This window comes from Neophocaena asiaeorientalis, unplaced genomic scaffold, assembly GCF_003031525.2.
Source record: "Neophocaena asiaeorientalis asiaeorientalis breed wild unplaced genomic scaffold, Neophocaena_asiaeorientalis_V1.1 scaffold93, whole genome shotgun sequence".
Taxonomy (NCBI): domain Eukaryota; kingdom Metazoa; phylum Chordata; class Mammalia; order Artiodactyla; family Phocoenidae; genus Neophocaena; species Neophocaena asiaeorientalis.
Window position 1 is genome coordinate 3,300,878 of NW_020174273.1, and position 21,977 is coordinate 3,322,854.

The following is a 21,977-nucleotide window of genomic DNA, read 5'->3' on the forward strand; positions in this document are numbered from 1 at the left end:
CACAGAGGAGACAACAGAGCACACAACTGGCAAAGGTCACATTCAGAAGTGATGACAGTCTGACAGTAGTGCCATTGCTGTAAGTTTTATAAGACACACGGGAATTCTGGTTAGAATATATTACAACTGACAGATTCCTGCAGTACTAGGGTTGCCATGGGGCAAAACTATGGTTTTTACATTTTTAGGAGAGTGATCTTGAGGTTTTGCCAAAATACTTTTTTTGTTTAATAAGGAGTCCTGAAGCTTCCTATTGAGACCAGCATCTGTGTCAAGCCATTTCTGCAGCTGTTCCTCCACAGATAATCCTTTGGTTGCACTTTCATGGTTGATCTTTGGATGGGTGACTGGGGTAAATTTTCTTCAACAAGCCTCTTGTAATGAATGGTAGCACTTGCTATTCCATTCCCTTCCAACCTTTCCCAAGGGACAGCTGGTCCTAAATTCTCCCAGAGTCACCCCAAAGTCATGCCCCACAGATAAGGCAGGAGTGAAAGCAAATATGGTGGAGAGGACAGAAGAATGAACACTAGTGGAGAGGGAGGCCCATTGCTGGTATACTCTGAGTCCTCTTTGCCTTGGAAAAGTGGGCTGTGGAAAATAAGTGGGCTGGCTTTGATGACAGTTAGCTAAATTTATAAAATACTCTTGCCAATTTTTCATATGGATTTCTGCTCTTGAACAAAGATGATAAAAATGTTTAAATAGTCAAACTAAGGAAATAACATCTTGGTGAATGTTTTTTGAATCATAAATTTTATTTTATTTTAAATAACTTTAACTACCTCAGCTGTTAATAAAATAAAAGCAGAAAGAACAGGCTGCCTTTTTTCCAGATTTAATTACAAAATTGTGTCTACAATAATTGACATAACCTGCTTCTTGTCCTTCACCCATCTCATCAAAAATTATTGCATCTTCCCTCAAATTGTATTTTTTGGATTCTTCTGTAAATATACTCATTTTGTCCTCATTCCTGGAGGCATCTTCATTTAAATCCATGCTTTAAAAAAGGAGAAGGGGTGCATATGTGAAGGCAAAATATTCTCTTGAAGCAAACAGATACAGAGTTGCTAGAAGAAGCTGATTGTAAACACAAGCTGCCTGGTTGGGAAGGGGAGGGCTGTTGACTTAGAGACGTGTGACAGCCTTGGGTGGATGGGCACACGCAAAGCCCTAACGGGCCCTTCTTCCTTGGCAGGGTCAGGACTGAGCCAGCGGAGGCGGAACTTCATCTTCCCCTTGGAACTCATTGTTTTGGTTCTCCTCCAAAAGCCTTCATCCAGATAAGAAGCCAATGACTGATTACATCTTTTTTTTTTTTGCGGTATGTGAGCCTCTCACTGTTGTGGCCTCTCCCGTTGTGGAGCACAGGCTCTGGACGTGCAGGCTCAGCTGCCATGGCTCACGGGCCCAGCCACTCCGCGGCATGTGGGATCTTCCTGGACCGGGGCACGAACCCGCGTCCCCTGCATCGGCAGGCGGACTCTCAACCACTGCGCCACCAGGGAAGCCCCATCTTCTTGAATTTATACTTATGCAGCTCTTTGCTCCAAATGCACAATGCAAATTATATGTAAAATATAAATTATAAAAGATATTAAATTATAACTATATAAAAAGGGAAGAGCAAAATGTCACAATGCTTAAATGTAGGTAAACATCCCAGCAAAAGGGTGAGCAGGACTTAGGTGAAGGGTTTGCCGGGCTCTCAGCCAGAAGCTGTTGGTGGGTGGTGGCCATGTGCGCAGCCCCCGTGAAATATGAGGGCTTTAACTGCTCCGCCTGAGATGGGAAGGAGACCACCATCACCACAAACTTCTTAGAGCCTTAACTCTTGATGACTTTCAGGCCTAGGAAGTTTGCAAAGTAAGGACTCAGCTTCTCATGCGAGCGCTCAGCCAATCTGCCAGACTGGCTCTGTGATAATACCTAATGTATTTTCAATGTCACTAGGAGAGGCAATTTTGAACCACCTTAGCAAATCCTGTCCTGAAATGAGGTCCCACAGTGTGGTCAGGAAAAAACTGCAAAAACTAGAAAGAGTGGGTACACACAGAGAGAAAAAGGGAGGAAAGGGACAGGAAAGAGAAAAATAAAAGAAACTAAAAGGAAGTCACGCTCAAATCAAGCCTGTAAATTACTATTCCAAAATCCATAAAGAAATATAATATCAAGAAAGACAACAAAATAATTACAACGGGAGTTCACTCTGGATAAAGTAAGTTTGTTAGGACAATGCTATGGAATGAATGTGTCCCCTTAAAATTCATATGTTGAAGCCCTAACCCCCCAGTGTCATGGTATTTGGAGGTGGCACATTTGGGAGGTAATTACGTCATGAAGGTAAGGTCCTCGTGATGGAACTGATGCCTTTATAAAAAGAAAAAGACACATGAGATGTGAGGATACAGAGAGAGGGTAGCCATCTACAAGCCAGGAAGAAGATTCTCACTAAGAACCAAATCTGCCAGCACCTTGATCTTGGACTTCCCAGCCTCCAGAACTGTGAGAAATACATGTTTGTTGTTGAAGCTACCCAGCCTATGGTATTTTGTGATAGCAGCCAAACTGACAGAGGTAGGCAGTCTGACCTACTTTTTAAAATAAGCATGTTACTTACTGCCTTTGGGCCTTTTCACCTGGAAATCTCATAGGCACTTTAATTGAACTCATATAATCATAAACTCCTCTTGGGATCTGTTTCTTGTCACATGTTCCCTGTTTCAGTGAATGACGCTACCATTTAGCCAGTTATGCGAAGGAGAACACGGGGGGGTCACCCTTCAACCCTTCCTCATGCACAAACCACTCTCTATCAAAAGATAAATGGAATCAACCATTAAGTTCAGTCTAGTACAGCTCCTAAATATGGCCACATTTTCATGGTTTTTCCATCTGTACCACCTTAGCTTTAGTTCAAGCCGCTATTATTACTTCCCTAGACCACTGCCAAGATCTTCTATCTCTTTTCCTTCCCTTCTAGTGTTTCTCCCACATGGAAATAGAACATTGACCCTAGTTAACTCCGGGGGAAAAGGAAAGGGAGTGGAGTGAGGCAGTGCTCTTCAAGTGTATTCGTGCAACTTCTTACTCTTTAAAAATGAAGATTGAAACAAACATGACATCATAAGATCTGATGAAGTTGAGCGGTTGATTTACAGGAATTTGTTATTGCATTCTCCTTTTTGCTGGGGCCTCTGTAATATTTTCCCGTGAAAAAGTGTAAAACTAGAATAACACGATAACAAAATAAAATAAAGTAAAATAAAATAAAATGATTGCTACTACCTGTGTGTAACCTTGGGAATCAATGGGAGTCAATTGATGGGAATCAATGTGGTAATAAGTTTCTTAACATTTGGTATAAGTATGTTACTTTTTGAACCTAGAAATTCCAACTACAAATTAAAATTTAATGAGATCATTCTTTACATGGGCCCAAAGATGCTCATCAGAGGTTGATGATCAATAAGGAACCGGCTAAGGGAATTTTGTTTTGTCTTGCCAGTGAAATATAATGTATCCACAAAAATGATAGCTATGGAGACTGAATAACACATGGAATGGTACCCCCGTTATGATGTTAAGTGAAAACATGTGTATATGTACATAAATACATCCATATGCACACAACTATATACATCTATGATGAGAGAAAATAATATTGAAAGGCAATAAAGCAAAGTACCAAAGTGCATGTATGTTAGGGTGGTGACTTTAATTTTTCAGTAACATATTTAACTTAGTTTTATAATATAGAAAGTTTTAACTTAAAGGAAATAAAAATACATCATTGAATGCTTCAGTGTTTCGGGCAGTCTTCCATCTTTATATTTAGCAGTGAGTGTCTTATGTGAATATTAACATTTCATTCTCTATGTCGGAGAGCGTGAAGGTAGATATGCTGTCATCTTTCTCTGCCAGAATTAAGAGAGCTCACTGCCACTCCAATAGATAGCACGGCTGAAACTCAAGTAAGCACTATGATAGCTTCTGTTAAGGTTTAATAACCAGAGTGACATTTGCCCAAGTCAGGCAGAGATGCTCCTGAAGGATCAGGTTGTATCAAAGCCAAACGCCCGCGGTTTGGTAAGGGTGTTTCATTTCCTTGCTAAATACGAATATATCTTTATGATCACTGCACAAATCAGCCATTTATATTGTATTTCCCACGCTCTGAAATACTACACAAGCAATGCAAAGGGTCCGGCCCATGCTGAAATAGAAGGGGGTGTAGGGTGGATAATCTCGTGTTTCTCTGAGAAGGCCCTGCTCAGGCAGGACTGGCTGAGTTTCTGTCCGTGGTGTCCTGGAATAAATGATTTAAACTTAAAGCTTAAACCTGTACGTCACTGCAAAAAAGAGAACAAAAGGGATGCAAAATCGTAAAAGTATTTGTGAACTACAGTCCCGATGACCTCATTTTCCTCCCAACTTCTCCTCAGGGAAATACTTTTCACCTACTTATTTTCTGCTTAAATTGCTTTCGCTTCTCAGCAAAAAGATCCCAGCCCTCATGGGCAGCACTGGGAAGAGCAGGGCTGACTCTTAACTGATGCCCTTTACGGCTGCTGCCAGATTTGACCTAGACAGATTTCCAGAGGTTCAGGATTTTCAAGATGTCACACAGTTTGAAATGAACATAGGATTCCTGTGATTTCTAAAAGGGAGCTCTTGGTTTTCTATACTGAAGGAGGGAAAGAAAGAAATCAGTAATACGAAAATTGTTCACAAGGCTGATGGGCCACGACTCAATGTCTGTCCCTGGATCTCTTTCCACGACTACTTCCTGGGGGGTGGGGGTGGGCCGGTGGAAGGAGCAAGTGAACAAATGGAGCAAAGTACACGGGAGGGAAGCCAGGGGGGTGGAGGCTGTGCTCTCCTGACCCCTTTTCTCCATCACTTTGATTCCCTTTGCTACATTGCTGATTCTGGCACTTCAGCCAATAGCTGTCCTAGTTTTATAGGCAGCAGTAACAATAGAGGCAGAAAGTTCCCGAACAGACTTGGACAGGATCCAAAAGGAGAAAGAGAGGCCGAGTCTACTATTAAAGCCCCCAAATGAGTGAAGAGCCCCAAGTACCAGAACAGCCCCGACTCCTGCCCCCAGAGGCCCCAGAAATGTTCATCTAGCACTGCAGCCACAAGAGTCCGCACTCTACAAGCACATACTCCTTTACAGTTCCCAGCCTCTCTCTGCAGTTGGATTGTGCCTGCAGGGCTGAGGCCAACCAATGAAACATGAGCAGAAGTGGTTGGCGTCACTCCAGGCCAAGGCCGTTATTAAGGGCCAGTCAGCCTCTTCAATTTCTCCCTTCTCCTGTGGGGCAATTTCAGATGTCTCAGCTACAAGATGAAGCAGGGACATCTAATCTGTGCCAGATTTAGACTGGGTTAAAAATAAACCTTCATTGTGTTCTTAAGATTTTGTTTTCTTTGTTACCATAGCAGAACTTGTCCCATCCTGACACACTTGACAGCAAAGGAACCTCTCCAATGCTTGATTTACGAGAGAAAACTGCTTTTCTTGTAGCTATGAAAAACTGGTAAATTGGAGACAGAAGAACACTGGGCTAGGAATTAAGAGAGACGGTTATGGTCTGGATTTGGCCATGATTTAAAGGATACCTATGGTGGGTGGTTTGACTTTTGTGGTCCTCAGGTCCTCAACCAGAGAAGTTATAAACCTTTCTGGTCTGCTTTTTTTAAAAAGACATGTAACCCTTTCTGCAAACAAAACCTTTCATGAAGCACAGTATGTAAAACTGATAAAAGGAAAAGGGCGTCTTTCTTTAGACCATGACCAACACATTTACTCCCCATAGAGGCCCCTGGGCCATCTTTGTGGAACCCTGCAGGCCTAGGGGCGAGAGTGCAAACTGCTGGCTTAAACTTCCTCCACGGCCTATTCTGAAGCTGACGTGGATTCATAGAGAGAGGAGCTGTTCTCACCCGTCCCACACGTTACACTGCATTCTGTCCAGCGGCCATACTGCCAGAAATACACCAGCTTTTCCACGTCATTGTCAAGGCCATCTTTCCGGATTGTGTACTCATACTTGATGCCAGGGTTAGTCACCTGGAATAGAAGCTAAAGGACAAGAGCGGGGTCATGTCAAAGTCTGTTGTGACTTTATACTGCAAACCACAGTCATATAAAAATACTGTACAATGTCCATCATCTTGAAGTAGTCATGGAGGTATGCACTGGAATACATACCATTACATAAATAGCTCTACTTCCACCTGCATGTCTACATATGTCTATAGTTAATCTGCTCCTATTCTATTATTTCTTGACTGAATTCTCATGGGTATTCATGGGAGGCCTAATCATACGGGAATTACTCTGAGGGAATGACCAGAGTGCCCTTTCCAACAATAGGCTGGTAGGTCACCTTGTGCCCTTGCGTACGTACTAACTTTGTGGTTATGGGTAAGTTACTTAATCTCTTTGTGCCTTACTTTCCCCATCTACAAAGTGAGGATAATCATAGCATGACTAATAGGGTGCTTTTAAGGGTTAAACAAACGAAAGTAATGTGACTAGATATGATTAGATCGGTGTTGGCATATAGCTAGCACTCAGTAAACAGTAACTTTTGTTGCCGTTGTTGCTGCTTTATGGTGCCCTTCTCTAGCTCTCAGGCTGATTAGTTTTCTTGAAAGCATATAGTTCTGGGATTAAAATGGTCATGGGTTTTAGCCAAGGCATAAAATTGGAGACAGAATTTGGGACCCTCCCCTCACTTCCCTCTCATGCAGGCAATCTACTTACCACGTGTTTGAAATGGATTAATCTCACACTTAGAGGTGGTAGACTGGTTGCTCCATGGGGCGGGCCTATAAGATGTAAGGTCTCCTGACATTTACGGATCATAGCTGTCAAGCATTGACCTCCAGCTTCTGTGAATGCTCTGATCTCTGGCTCGGAAATGACTTCCTTCTAACTGCTGAGTTATAGCTAGATGTGACTGTCTTGGGCCATCCATCAGCCCCAACCTGCCTTGCTCTGCTGCTATAATTACCCCACTCCTTTTCTACAGTTCTTTGCTAGTATGAAAGACAAATCACTTGTGCCTTTGAAGAGCACATGCTACATCTTTACCCCTCTCTTCTCCAGGAGTTTCACGAAGTCAGACCTTTTGCCTGAGGACAACCGCATGATAACATGTGAAAGAACCATGTCAGTTCATCACCACTGCTGGAAAGCTGTTTGGAAACTCATGCCAGGCTGACATAGACTGGTAGCATCCCTTTTATACCTGAGGATCACACACTCTGAAATAAATAGCCTGTCAACTATACTGGAAACTAAATTCAACAGATGATTTTAGGGCCCGTGGCATTTCATCACAAGGGTTTTGCCAATTTTAGGCAATAAAGGATTAGCAGTATAAACTAATATCTCACTTCCCTCCCTGTTCCTTGCTAAGAGAAGGTTTAAGAATTTTTTTTTTTTTTTTTTTTTTTTTTAGCTCAGCGGCCATGGCTCACGGGCCCAGCCGCTCCGCGGCATGTGGGATCCTCCCGGACCGGGGCACGAACCCGCGTCCCCTGCATCGGCAGGCGGACTCTCAACCACTGCGCCACCAGGGAAGCCCCTAAGGATTCTTAATGAATATCCCCTAGCAAACACCTTGGTAAAGAAAATTAGAAAGATCCTAACTAGTGCACACGTCAGCAGTTTCCTTTGCTTCTGCGTTACCTGGATCCACACTGACTCATTGGTGGGACCTGTGGCCATCAGTTTCTCCAGGTCTCCTTTCCTGTCGTATTGAAAGACGGTCCCTGCCAGCTTGTAGTTCCCATTCCACTGGATAATAAATCCTCCATTGAGGTAATATTTTTCAGGGTCTTCACTCCTGATGGCCAGAAAGTTTCCAGCTCCCTCAACCTCCATTACCCGTATGTCCCTGGCTCCTTTTGGAATCAGTCCGACGTCAACATAACCTAAGGAGAGAAGAGAGGCATGCAAGCTTAGCTGAACAAACACAGTCTGTTTCTGACTCAACATCCATCCCCTTCCCAGCATCTCCTTCAGTTTAGTGCCCTTGTCTTCCTGCTGGGTGGTTACTGGGACTGGCAGATGCACTAATTACAGGGAACTTTAAAAGCTTGGCCATGAGTAGAATTCTCAGGAGCCTTGTGACTCATTATGTAATCAGTTTCATGAGAGGAGAGGTGAAATAAATGCAGATTGAACTCTGAACATTTTGTGGTTGATCCAGCATTTATTTTTCTGTGATTTTCTGTTGACAGTTCAAACTGTTACAGCCCCTAGCCAGCTTCCCATTAGCATTTCTGCTTCTGCATTTGTTGCTATCGGATTAATTTCCCTAAACATTGCAGTGGCTACATCCTTTCGCTCACCCTCATTGCCTGAAAATTAAAGACAGACCTTAGAAGTAATTTAATCGTAGCTTAAATTCATTAAGAGAATTCTGGAGGGAATCTTGGATTGATTGCCACCTGGCACTCTTGAATACAGCTTGTGATGAGAAACTCAGCTCTGAGCACAGCTTTTTATATTGCTGGACAATTATATTCATTAGAAAGGGTTTTTTTTTCACATTTTTTCTTACATTTTGATGAAACATAAACTTATGTTGTTCTCATGTGTTCTAATCCAACATTCTGGAAAAACACAGAGGACATCTACTTAAAGACCATGATCAATTCTAGCTACAGTCTTATCCTTGCTTATTGGTTGTTACGGTAGGAGACCTACTGGGGAGAAATGGAATGAACATATAATGGCTTCCTCTCTTTGCCAGGCTCTAGGCTAAGCCTTTTATGCATTCATCCTGTTTATGCTTCAAATGAACCATCATCTCATAGCTGTGATAGAATGGAAAGACGCTGGGGCTGGCATTGGGCAAGGAGTACTGGGGCATGGGAGTCAGACATCCGATTCTAGTTTCTACACTGCCACGAACGAGCTCCATGATGTCCATTGACTTATCTAACTTCTTTGAATGTCATCTGCACAATGAAGGATGTTGAATGAGATGAGAGCTTGAATGAGATGATGTCTGACATCCCTCCCAGCTAAATTTTCTCTGTTCCTTTACCTTTTCCATACAAAACTCGATTTTAAGACCTTGATCATTTTCCACTGGATATACACAAAGGTTTTTTTTGACTAACAAACACACCCTCATCTCTGTCACCTAAAAGTGCCCTGACTGCCCTCTTTCCCTCAGACATTAACATAGCATGGGATCCTAGGAGTTAAAACCCACGTCTGGCCAGCAGGAACGATTTACTCAGAAGCTGGGTACAGGCCACAACCTCAGCTCTATTTTTTCGAACTGGCAGCTCCCATCCAAAGGAGTGATGTATGGGGCCTGAAGTACTTGATTAAATTCCACTGGGCCCTCACACACTTGCCTGAGACAGCTCATTGAAAGTATTAGGTTACCACTAGCTCAGGGAAAATATTTAATCACATGTAATTGAGGGTGATGTAATTGTTTAAAATGCCTTTGGATCATTGCTCCCTGCAGCATAGCAGAGCTTCTCATAGCAGAGCTCACGCATAAAGTCAACTAGCATTAAAGAATATGGCAACCACCATATGCCTTGTTTAAAAACAAACAAAAAACCAAGCCAAAACAAAAAACAGTGAGAACTAGATGAGGAAAAAACCCAAAAGAGTTTGCCTTTTATCTTCCACTTAAGAAAATCTAAAATTAGAAATATTTTGTGTAGATTCTGTCTTATCAAAAGGCGAAGTATATCAAATTTAAAATAAAAGCTTTCATTGAATATAATTGCTGCTTCCGAACAGTTTGTAGAAAGAAGATGTAAACGGAGGCAGATTTAGCCATGAGCAAAAGCAATACATATTTGTAATATATTTTTGCAAAAGAATACCTAAGAGGAGCCCAAAAGATAAAATTGTGGTGTTTGGAGTCGAAAAGAACCATAACATAGCCACCAGACTCCTTTACACGTGACAAAATAAGCCACAAAAGAGAGGAGTATAAAATGAAAAGTAAAAGTTTCCATGTCCCTCCACCCAGGGTCCTATGTCCCAAAGATAATTACAGTTAATAGTTTCTTGGATCCTCTTCCAAAACCTTTCTTTGCATGTATAAACACACATACACGTACTTTTTTAAACAAGTGAGATCATACTATGTGAACTATTTTAACTATTGCTTTTTAAATTTAATATACCTTCCATATCTTTCCACAATTTTTTAGCATTTCATCAACTGCCAAAATGACATAAACCCATTTATTTAATAAGCCAACTGTTAATGGACATTTAGGTGGAAGGGAATGACCATCAATCTCTTTATCTATAAAATGAGGAAACTGAGTTCCCAAGAGAGGAAGAAATCTATGCCATCACATGGCCACACACACGCACGCACACACACACGTGCACACACACACACACACACACCTCTATAACCAGGCTTTGCTAACCAACTCCTAATACAGCATTTTTAATGAAAAAATGTGATTGGTAGAACAGAGATGAAAAAAAATCCCCTTGAATGTCCCATCCTCATGGGTCTTCTTTACAGAAATGAGAATCATATTAAAAAGTTTTAGGGGGTGAAGCATCATTGAGACATTGATTCTATGTCAAGGTCAGATTTTCAGGGTTGGTAAGAATATCTCCAAAGTATTAAGAACGATGAATATATTCATTCAGTAAATCAGTTTTCTTCCGTTTTCCTCAGTAAACACGATTCTTTTGCACCAGTGTTGGGGGAAGTGGAAAACATAATCTTGACCTCAAAGAAGGAGCCTCTAGGCCCAGGGAGACCACCTGGAGAAACCATCCCACTACTGAGTCTTGAACACCTTGAGCTAAAAGAATATTCAGGGCCTTTGAGGATGGAGCAGAAGACTGGTCTCACTTCTGAAGACATATCATAAGAGTGACAATGGATTATTGGTGCTAATATGCGTCTTATTCAACTATTCTAAAAAAAGGATTTACCCACTGGCATATTTGGTTTCTAGTCTGTCACTTCAAATAAAAATGTGTTTATAAAGAGGTCATACTGTTAACCCAGGCAATTTAACTACAACTACCAGCTTGTCTTTTTTTTTTTTTTTTTTATGATCTGTGCTGTCAGTGTGTGGCGAGCAAGACCATTCTCACTGCAGGCCAAGATGCCATGGTTTCTGTGAGGGGGCTCCTGGGAAGGACAGATCCATCTTCTGAAGCCTGGCTTGACAGCAGTGACACATTGCTGTCTGGTTCAGATCCAAAACTGCATTTGACCTGCTCACAAATCACAGTGAGGAAGAGCTACATACAGATACATTCGCCAGGCAGATGTACTGAGAATTAAACTGCCCTGGATTTGGAGTTTTAGCCTCAAAATTATTTCAAAAGAGGGTTGTAAGGGGTCTGGAGTCTTGGAACACATTGTGAGCAACCATAATCGTCTTGCTGGAAACTAGTGGAAACATAGCAGAGGGAATAGACACCGACAGGGGCTTCCTGACCCTAAATGCTTCCTCACAGCCCTGAGCCCTCTTTTGATGGGAAAACTCCCGTGTAAAGTGTCCAGTCACTCTCCCTACCCCTTCCAACTCAAGGTTTCCTGGAGAGCATGACATAGGACAGTCTCCAAGTAAGGTGGTATTTTGGTAAACATGGTTTCATGTCCTCTCTTATCATTATGTCCTACCTTCTGCCTCTGGTTCTGTCTCTGGAATGTTTTCTTATATGATTCTCATCCCTTTTACATGAATTTCTTTAGTCCAGGCCCTTATCTCCTGAACCTGGGTTAATGTTTGGGTTCCCAGCACTGGGCTCTCCTATTCTGGGCAACTTTGTATGTTGCTGGCAAACTAGTCTTTCTATGACACTGACCTCCTCAGGTCATTCACCCTCCCTAAAATCTTAGAAAGGTCCCTATTTTCTCTCAAATCTACAGCAAAGAAATTGAACCTTACGGAACAGCCTAGGAGCAACTCTGAGTCATGAAGTCATATCATTTCTTCCTAAAAGGGTCTCATGTCCCACCGCCCAGACTTGTATAGACCCTACACCCACACTGCGGCCACAGCCCTCCAACCTGTGCTGTGAGTGTTCTTAATGGGTTCCATTCGTTCATGATCATTTTCATTTTGTCACAGAGCCTAGGGAGCCGTAAGCAAAAGTCCAGAACATGCCTCATTATGGGATTAAGATGGTAATTTTAGCATAATTTGTAATTGTTGTCAATTCCTAACTCTATATGAATTTAATCTTTTGACCATAAAGATCAGTGGCAGAGTCTAGGGAGCTACAGCCGGAAGAACTAAGCACATAAACACGCAGAATCAATAAGTAGATGGGATCCAGGTGGTCAGGTACACACATAATTCCAGGGAGCTGCTGCTTTTACTCCATTTCAGGGATCTCCTATTCTAAAGATATGGATACTGGCAGCAAGAGTTGAAAAACAGGGACATTGTGTCTTTCCTCTGCTTTTTAGATTATAGACTTTTTTTTTCAACATGCTGAATTGTAAAAGTGAAAAACTGTACGTGAGATATATCAGACAGTGGAAATTGAATTAACTTCTTGTGCCAAAAGACTTAAAATTACTATGTGCATCAAATCTACTCAATAGATATACAAACGTATCATTTAAAATATAAAATTAAAGGTGAATTTTATACAGTAACTGTTCTAGTTCCATAAAAAGATTTCAAACAAAAGTTGCACACATTCTGGTTATGATTAAATAAAAGAGGTAGGAATCAAGGCTGGTGGTTTGGGCACTGAGTTAAGTGACACAATAAGTCGTAGGAGAGTTCCAGAATGCTCAGAGAATGTGGTCCCTTGTTCCCAGCATCAAAACAAAGCAGGCCAGTGTGAATAAGACCAGGACTTGATTCAGTGGTCAGAGGGCCTGGCATTGGTGAGGTCTAGAGAAGCCAATTAAGGCCAGAGGAGTCTAGAGTGGTAGTTTTAGGAAGTCAATAGATTAAGTCCAAATTTTGGTGATGTGTGCTAGGGAAAAATAGGTCATTTAATGACCACACCCGACACTCAGGGGCATACTCAGTAACTTCATCTCGAGTGTTAAGCAAGTCTAGAAGGGAGGTGCCCCACTATATCTGACTTCCACCCTAGGCATCACCCCAGCCCCAGCGTGGGATACTGCCCCATCCCCTCTGGCTCTACCTGGGTGGTGCCCCCTGGCCACCCTATTTCCAGTACCTCCATTCCTTGGAATTTAGAGAATTAACAACCAGATCCCCCCACCTCCCCAAAGCAGCGTGAAGCAATGGCTAGTGGGAGCTGATGTGTATTCTCAACGCCTTCCCTCCTGGGCGGGAAAACTTTGGAAGCATAACTTCTACACTGGCTCCTATATAATAACTGGCTTAATGACACTCCCTTTCTGGCTGCCTCCCTTTCTCTGTTTCACTGCCTCCAATGCCCTACTGGTGCTTCCCAGGATTCTCCGACCTCCATACAAACTAATGGTACCTGAATCCTTGTCTCAGGGTATCTCTTGGGGAGGAGGGGACGAGGGGGACTAAAGTAAGATGCTCTCAGTTGTCTTCATCATCTCCAGGTCTAACTTAGCCTCCTCCCAAGATGCCTTCAGCAACTGCTGGTGCCAAGGGATCATGGGAACTGTCTTTACTGAAGACAGTCTGCAGGGTCACAGCTGATTTGGGATGAAGATGGGCTCTCCATGCCCCGAGGATTATCAACAGCCCAAAGATGCACAAGGAAGAAACCTCGAAAAAAGTAATCATGGGAAAGGAATAGTGCGATGTGAGTAAGGAGGGCATGTTAGGTGGGAGAAGTCACCTGGAGAGCCTTAAGGCACCACTGGCTGGGACTCCCTTACAGGGAGGAACTGGGAATAAGAGCAAATTGAAGCAACCTTGCCTCGCCTCTCCTCTGGTCCTGAAGCTACACCCCAACTCTTCTGCCTTTAAACCCACTGTTGGCTTCTCTGCCCTCAGTTACAGAACCTGCTCCTAGGTCTGCACCCTCCTCAGCCAGCTCTTCATCCCTTCTCTCCCCCAGGTCTCGGTCCATTGGCCTTCAGCCCTGGATCCTCTCCAGCGATCACACATTTTTTTTTTTTTGCGGTACATGGGCCTCTCACTGTTGTGGCCTCTCCCGTTGCGGAGCACAGGCTCTGGATGCGCAGGCTCAGCGGCCATGGCTCATGGGCCCAGCCGCTCTGCGGCACGTGGGATCTTCCCGGACCGGGGCACGAACCCGTGTCCCCTGCATCGGCAGGCGGACTCTCAACCACTGCGCCGCCAGGGAAGCCCGGACCATACTCTTAAACCTGGTCCTGTGCACAGCCACTAAGCCATCTTAGATCCCTAGTGCAATGTGATGCTTCCTGTAATTGCTTAGCATTCAACCCCTTTCCTAAAACTGCCAAGGAAGCTTTATCTCTTTGTAGTGAAGGCTATACCCATTTTGAATTCTGTGAAAGTCACAATCTGCTTAAAAAGAGTAACACTCCATCTTGACCTTCATTCTCAGTCCCCTGCCACCTCAATTATTTATGTGTTTATTACCAGATCCTTCTTTCTGTTGAAACACCTTCTTCACGGTCTGACAGGCTGAGCCATCCCCAAGGCACACACCACAGCGATCCTCCGTGGCGTTGGAATCGATCTCATAGTCACAGCCGACCATCTGCGGGGAAGAGAGGTTGAGGACGAATGACTCAGGCGGGAGAGGCCACACCTACCCTGGACTTTTGACTCCTCCTTCCCCCCACTTTGCTCTGGATGAGATTGTGGTGGGGGCAGATACAAGATAAATGTTTCCTCTTCCTGGTGGTGGCTAGAAGAATACCCAAAGCACCCAGTGATGCTAAAGGAAATACTTGCTTTGAGGGGAAAGAGGTACACACTGAATGCATCTGCAATTTCCCCTGAGTGAGAAGCAGGATTGAACACACTTCCAAAAGTGGAACCATGAAAATGTCTTGGAATCATTGTCGGTGGAACAGCAAATCCCTTTCAGATGTGCAAACCTCATGCCCCCTCCTCTCTAATGAGATTCCCAGGGATGACGGAATGACTCCACCTATACTTAGTCGTTCATTCCCTTTACATTCCTCACTGGGGATATGCTCTCTGGTTCCTGTCTGAACTGGCAGCCCTGGGGGAAAACCTGGCTTCATGCTGAGACCATTCCAGTCCCGTGAGGGATGAGATCTCAGATCTGCAGGCCCATCAGCAGATGCTCTGGAGCCTCCTATGACCCCAGCCCACCACCTGTCACATGTAGCCATATCCCAGCCATGCTGACCTCCTTCCCTCCAGCTGCAGAGGAGGAACTGCTCATTTCTCCCCTGAGCCTGGCCTAATCATGTTCTTGCGCTCTGGACCTGACCACTTCTCAGTGTTCTGTCCATTGGTCCTCCCAAGTCATCATCCTTCCCTCTCCACTGGTTCCTTCTCCTCCACCCCCCAATATGGCCAAGCCTTTCCCATCCAATTCCCATTCTGGAAAAGGAGAGTAATTAAACTTGGGGTGTTTGGTAGCATCAAATACCAGAGAATCGTTAACACTCAGATGGAAAGTCATGGAAAACACGTGAACATCCACTGAAGTCTTTTGTTCCTTGCTCTCTTCTACGGCCTATATTCCTTAACCACATTTCAGTGGTAGAATAAAGAGGAAAGACTACACCATATTATATATTTTTTTAAATTTCTATTTATTTATGTATTTATTTATTTATGGCTGTGTTGGGTCTTCGTTGCTGCGTGGAGGCTTTCTCTAGTTGCGGCGAGCAGGAGCTACTCTCCTTTGCAGTGCGCGGGCTTTTCACTGCGGTGGCTTCTCTTGTTGCGAAGCACGGGCTCTAGGCGCGTGGGCTTCAGTAGTTGTGGCATGCGGGCTCAGCAGTTGTGGCTCACGGGCTCTAGAGTTCAGGCTCAGTAGTTGTGGCACATGGGCTTAGTTGCTCTGCGGCATGTGGGATCTTTCCAGACCAGGGCTCGAACTTGTGTCCCCTGCATTGGCAGGTGGATCCTTAACCACTGTACTACCAACAAAGTCCCTACACCATTTTATATTAATTGGATTTTTCTTTTCTGTTTGGGAAGAAGAGTTGTGCCCAGGTAGTTTTTTCTCTCTCAAAGATAATTTCCTTTCTTATTTTAAAGCCACCTCAGATCGACTGAAAGGAAGAACCATTTAGGTCTTTAAATACACCCTCCCTCCACCTTAATTCTAAACAGAGAATTAAGGCCCACAGACAAAAATAGCACCTTTACTCAGGTTAACCATGTCTAACTTCCTTTAGATCCAAAGACGGTGCTACTTGACCCAGTTGGGAAAAATAAACTGCTAAGAGATTAAAAAAAAACTTAACAACACTAATCACAATGGAAAAGAAAGAAATTGTCTGGATGTGTGCCTTCACTGGTTATAGGCAAAATGTCAACCCGTCACAAGTGATACGTTTACGTCAAGCTTGAGCATCCTCTAATAAGCTGACCTTTACAAATCCTATTCTCAGTGACCATCATTCCTTCACTGATTTGGAACCAGCCAGGGAAACATACTTTGCAACATACTGAAGTGTTTAAAAACAATCTCTACCAGGAGGGGATGGATAAAACATGTGAAGGAAAAAGGAAAGAAAGCCAGAAAAACAAATACCTTGAGCCCATCTTTCTCCTCCATCAATATTTGCCTGCATCCCTGGGGGGCAGGGGCGGGGAGGGAAACACACACACCCCAGTAGGCTGGCCCACAGTATAGTGTGTGGTTCTTGTGGAGACTTCACCCTTCTGTTCCTCCATCAGCTGTGCACAGCACACTCAACACCGAACTGAGTACATAACCGAAGGCGGCAGAAGCCCGTCCTCCTTGCTATACATAAAACGTAAGGCTCTCAGGGGAAAATGAACAGACATTCCTCTCTTCCACGTCCTGTGCTCTGGCAACAGGGCCACAGCAATCTGTCTTTCTGCCTTCAGCCGGATCAGAGGGGCTCTGATCCAGTATGGCTCTCCTCCGATGTGCGTCTAAGGCGGCCAGATAGCCTCCCAACAGGCTGCATTTCTTTTTAAAAAAAGAAAATCCCTTTAATTTCTTATCATTATTTCTTTCTTTAAAAAACAGCTTTCTTGGGGGTGTAGCTGATATATAAAATACTACACATATTTAATTTTATAATTTGATGAGTTTGGACTCATACAAACACCTGTGAAACCATTGCCACAATCAAGACAATAGACATATCTATCAGCTCCAAAAGTTTCCTTGTGTCCCTTTTGTGTATGTGTGTGGTAAGAACACTTACCATGAGACCTACCCTCGTCACAAAATTTTAAGGGCACAATATACTGTTGTTAACCACAGGCAATGCGTTGTACAGCAGAGCTCTAGGACTCATTCATCTTGCGTAAATGAAACTTTATACCCGTTGAACAGCAACTCTCCACTGTTCCCTTGACAACTACCATCCTCTTCTCTGCCTCGATGAGTTAGACTATTTTAGATTCTCATATAAGTGGGATCCTGTAGCATTTATCCTTCTGCGACTGACTTGTTTCACTTAACAACGTTCTCCAGGCTCACCCATGTTGTCAAAATGTCAAGATTTCCTTCTTTTTTAAAGTTGAGCAACATTCCATGGTATGTATATACCACATTTTCTTTATCCATTTGTTGATGAACATCTGGGTTGTTTCCATCCGTATCTTGGCTAGTGAATAATGTTGTTATGGACACGGGCGTACAGATGTCACTTCAATATCCTGATTTCATTCTCTTGGATACATACCCCAGAACTGACATTGCTGGGCCATAGGGTAAAAATTAAATATTTTAAATTTAATTAAAAATAAATATTTTAATTTAATTAAAATAAATATTTTTATTGTTTTGAGGAATCTCCATACTCTTTTCCATAGTGGCTGCACCATTGTACATTCCCACCAACAGTGCACCGGTTTTCAATTTCTCCACATCCACACCAATACTCGTTATCTTTTGTGTTTTGGTGATGGCCATCCTAACAGGTATGAGGTGATATCTCATGAGTTTCACTTGTATTTCTCTATGTTTAATGATGTTGAGCACCTTTTCATATACCTGTTGGCCATCTGTATATCTTCTTTGGAGAAACGTCTATTCAAGTCCTTGGCTCATTTTTTAAATCAGGTTATTTGTATTCCTGCTGTTGAGCTGTAGGAGTTTCTCATACATTTTAGATATTAACCCCTTATTGTATATATGGTCTGCAAATATTGTCCCCCATTCTGTAGGTTGCCTCTTTACTCCGATGACTGTTTCCTTTCCCATGCAGAAGTGTATCATCAATTCCTGACCCTGTCATTTGAACTGAAGAGCATCCTATCTTGAGTATTACTTAGAGAAGTCAGGTCCCAGTCTTTCACTAGGCTTTCAGCCCTACGTGAGTGAACAAGTAATACGTATTCTTACCAATTCTCATTTCTTCCTTATGAGTTTTACTGTTTTACTTAGTAAATTCTCAAGTAACTGAGGACTGAAATACCAACTGGCGCCTTGACCTAAGCCACTTAGAATGTCGTCATTTCTTTCTACAGTCCCTTGGCAAAGGTAGAGACTGGAAAGATGCCTGATTCCAAGAGGAGATTCAGTCCCAGCTAATGAAACCTTAGTGTGAAAATAATGCCAGTTATGTTTAACTGAGAACAGGTAAATGATATTGTCCTTTAATAAATGGGACAGCAGCAATAATGCTTTCCTCACCATAATTTTAAGGGCCAAGAGATAGGATGTGGCCTTCTAGAAAGACATCTGGCCCAGAGAAATTGATTTTGGGGTGTTCAGTCAATCACTGAGATGGCCAAAATGGCCTTGAGAGAGAACAAAGAAGGTTCAGGAGAGTTTCTGAGAGCAACGAGAAGGGGAGCTAACTTAGGGCAGGTAGGAAGATTGTCGAGTAAGGTTAAGGACTCGGCTGGGGTTGAAGACACTGACTTTGTAAGGGCACAAATTCACAAAGTTGAATTATTATTTTAAGAAGTGTATAGTAGACTTCTTGTCAGAACAAAAAGTCATTGTGGTTGGGTTGGTCAGAATCAGGGTCCTGGGAAAAGAGGTTGATGGAAGGCTGAGAGGAGAAATCTAGGGGATGGCTGATGCGCAAGTTCAGGGCATCCAGGCTGCTTGGGGAAGCAATGAAGCCAAAGCTCTGCTGACTGGGAGAAAAGGGACGAGTGAAGGAACTGAAAGTCAAAGAACTGGTTACCAAGAGAAAGGGGTGAGCAAGGTGGATGGTTAGCAGCCTGTCTTAAGACAGCAGGTAAGACTGCAGAGCTGGGACAGGTGGAAGAGGGGTGGGAATATCTGCTCATATATTTAAAAGCTTACCGCATGTTGTACTTGTGATTAAAAAAGGAAAGGAGAAAATAATTTAACTGTAAATACCACTTTACTTAAAAATCTTGGCCTTGTGTAGATACAGTTAAGTAAATGAAATAGTAGAAAAAAATTCAATAAATAGAAAAAAAGCAGCTTAGGGGTTCAGTACCAGTTAAAAAATTGCGGGAGGGGCACAGATACTTCCTAAAACAAATTCAGTTCTGATCAACGTTGGATAATTTCCTCGACAATAAAATCTGCAAATCTAAGATACCAAAATGTTGGCAAATATCATAATTTCCAAATAGCTAAGTATATGAGTATAAGCAAATACAAGTATTTATATGAATATAAGCAAATATTTTCATATCCACAAAGAAGATGAAGTAGGCACATATATATTTTTTTCTGATGGTGTAACTTTTTATTTCAATACACGTTCAATTCCCTTTGAAAAAACTGTGGTAAATGAATAAGAAGACTAACAAAAGCTGAAAATAACTACAATCTGGATCTTTAAAAGATAAACTGTATTTAGGCTATTAAGGGAAACTTGATTTGACGTATTTTTTTCTGCTTAAAAACTTGACTCAGTGTGGTGTGGACAGAAAGTAATTAAAGCTTCTAAAAGGCTTAACTGGTTTCCAAAAAGAAAAAGGCAAGCTGAGAGAATTTGGCTTATTCGATTAAGCTGATTTAACTGGTTTCAAGAGAGATACCCAAGACCCCTTATGTTTTGTTCAAAATATCTGTTTTTTCCATCACAAGCTAAAGATACTGTCTCTATGCGTGCAAAGGTATTTAGGTCTAAAAGATAATTTTAGCATCACATTGGTTTTTGGATGACTGAAGTCCTCAGCCCCAGCAGCGTATGGCAATCACCTGAGGAGTTTTAGAAATACCAGTGCTCAGGACCAAATCACATCAATTCTGAATTAATAGGGTGGAGATAGAGCCAGGCATCAGTAGGTTTTAAAAGCTTTCCAGGGCTTCCCTGGTGGTGCAGTGGTTGAGGGTCCGCCTGCCGATGCGGGGGACGCGGGTTGGTGCCCCGGTCCGGGAGGATCCCACATGCCGCGGAGCGGCTGGGCCCGTGAGCCGTGGCCACTGAGCCTGCGCGTCCGGAGCCTGTGTTCCGCAACGGGAGAGGCCACAACAGTGAGAGGCCCGCGTACTGCAAAAAAAAAAAAAAAAAAAAAAGCTTTCCAGCTGATTCTAATAGGCAGCCAGGCCTGAGAACCACTGTATTAAGTGGCAATGGGGCTAAATAAACTTTTTCCTGCTCTAGGGAACAGGTCTAACCTAAAATATATTAATTATTTTCGGCTCTTTGTAGCTACAGTGGTAATTAGCGTGTCAGGAAGAGAATTCTGCCTGAGCCCTTTCCAATTTAGAGTCTGATTATGGCTTGTTGTTAGCTCACTCAGCCCTGGGAATCATCATGTCGCCTCCTGTGCCTTGGTCGCTACTGGAATAAGTCCATCAGTAACTGCAAGGTGATAAATTCACCTTCCCAGGGTGCTAACAGTTTACGGGCAGGAGCTTTTCATGGCAACAATTCGGTCCAGTGGAAAAAACTGTGATAATTATTTGCAAAAACAAATAAAATATATTAAGAGTTTATTGTGTGCCAGGGGCTCTGTTAAGGGCTTAACCTATATGACCTTATTTAATCTAAAATATGTTAATATCCCAATTTTATGAAAGATAACTGAGTCTTAGAAAGATGTATAGAGTTATACAGCTAGGAAATAGTGGTATTGGGTTCATATTCTAGAGCCTGAGCACTAAGCCGTTATGCTTTACTAATAGTTAATTGAGTATTTTTATGTAGTTTCTTTTTCCACTGATTAAAAACACCTTCTCTTTAAACTGAGATTTATGCCTGAGTGTCGGATCACAAAACTTGTTCATCAGTTTCTTGCAAAACAGACTGTGAGCAATGGGGATAAATTCTTCAATGTTTGTACACATAAAAGCATTAAAAAATCAGATCTAAGTACTTTATATAAAGGCAGAATTTTTTTTTTTTTTTTTTTTTTTGCGGTACGCGGGCCTCTCACTGCTGTGGCCTCTCCCATTGCGGAGCACAGGCTCCGGACGCGCAGGCTCAGCGGCCATGGCTCACGGGCCCAGCCGCTCCGCGGCATGTGGGATCTTCCCGGACCCGGGCACGAACCCGTGTCCCCTGCATCGGCAGGCGGACTCTCAACTACTGCGCCACAAGGGAAGCCCTAGGCAGAATTTTTTAATGGAGTCAATGTGAAAAAGTTAAATTGAAATCAGAAGACCTGGTTTATAACTACCTGCCATGCCATCTCTCTTCCTAAGGAGCTCATGTTGGTGATTAATGGAGAATGAAATGTCAAAATGCTCTGTGAAAAACACTATACAATTACTAATTTCAGTTTTTCCTCGAATTTAACTAACTCTGTTGGCAAGCAACCAACAAACAATTCAATATCACGGAAATAATCCGAGTTGCCTTTTCCTAGTAATTCCTCCTTTAATTTGGTTCTTCTTCAACTTGACCCAGCTTCATGCCTAAAATAATATCACAGAGCACATCAACAGATCAAGAAACGAAGACGACAGCAGGAGGACATTCAGCTCCTAACTGTGATTTTGATGAACACTGAAAAGTCTTGTCTCA

The 21,977-nt window shown here is 42.8% G+C and overlaps 1 protein-coding gene across 2 annotated transcripts in view; it reads right to left on the reverse strand.

Moving 5' to 3' along the window:
- Positions 1–21,977, reverse strand: part of ADAMTS12 (ADAM metallopeptidase with thrombospondin type 1 motif 12) — a 373,547-nt gene that overhangs the window by 101,668 nt on the left and 249,902 nt on the right. Inside the window, exons 14-16 of one of the 2 annotated variants that reach the window (XM_024755782.1) lie at positions 14,524–14,644; positions 7,712–7,956; positions 5,956–6,094 (exon numbers count right to left, since the gene is read on the reverse strand). In XM_024755782.1, coding sequence (XP_024611550.1) covers positions 5,956–6,094; positions 7,712–7,956; positions 14,524–14,644 — 505 coding nt within the window. The remainder of the gene's footprint in view (positions 1–5,955; positions 6,095–7,711; positions 7,957–14,523; positions 14,645–21,977) is intronic. The other variant, XM_024755783.1, reaches the window with a different exon arrangement.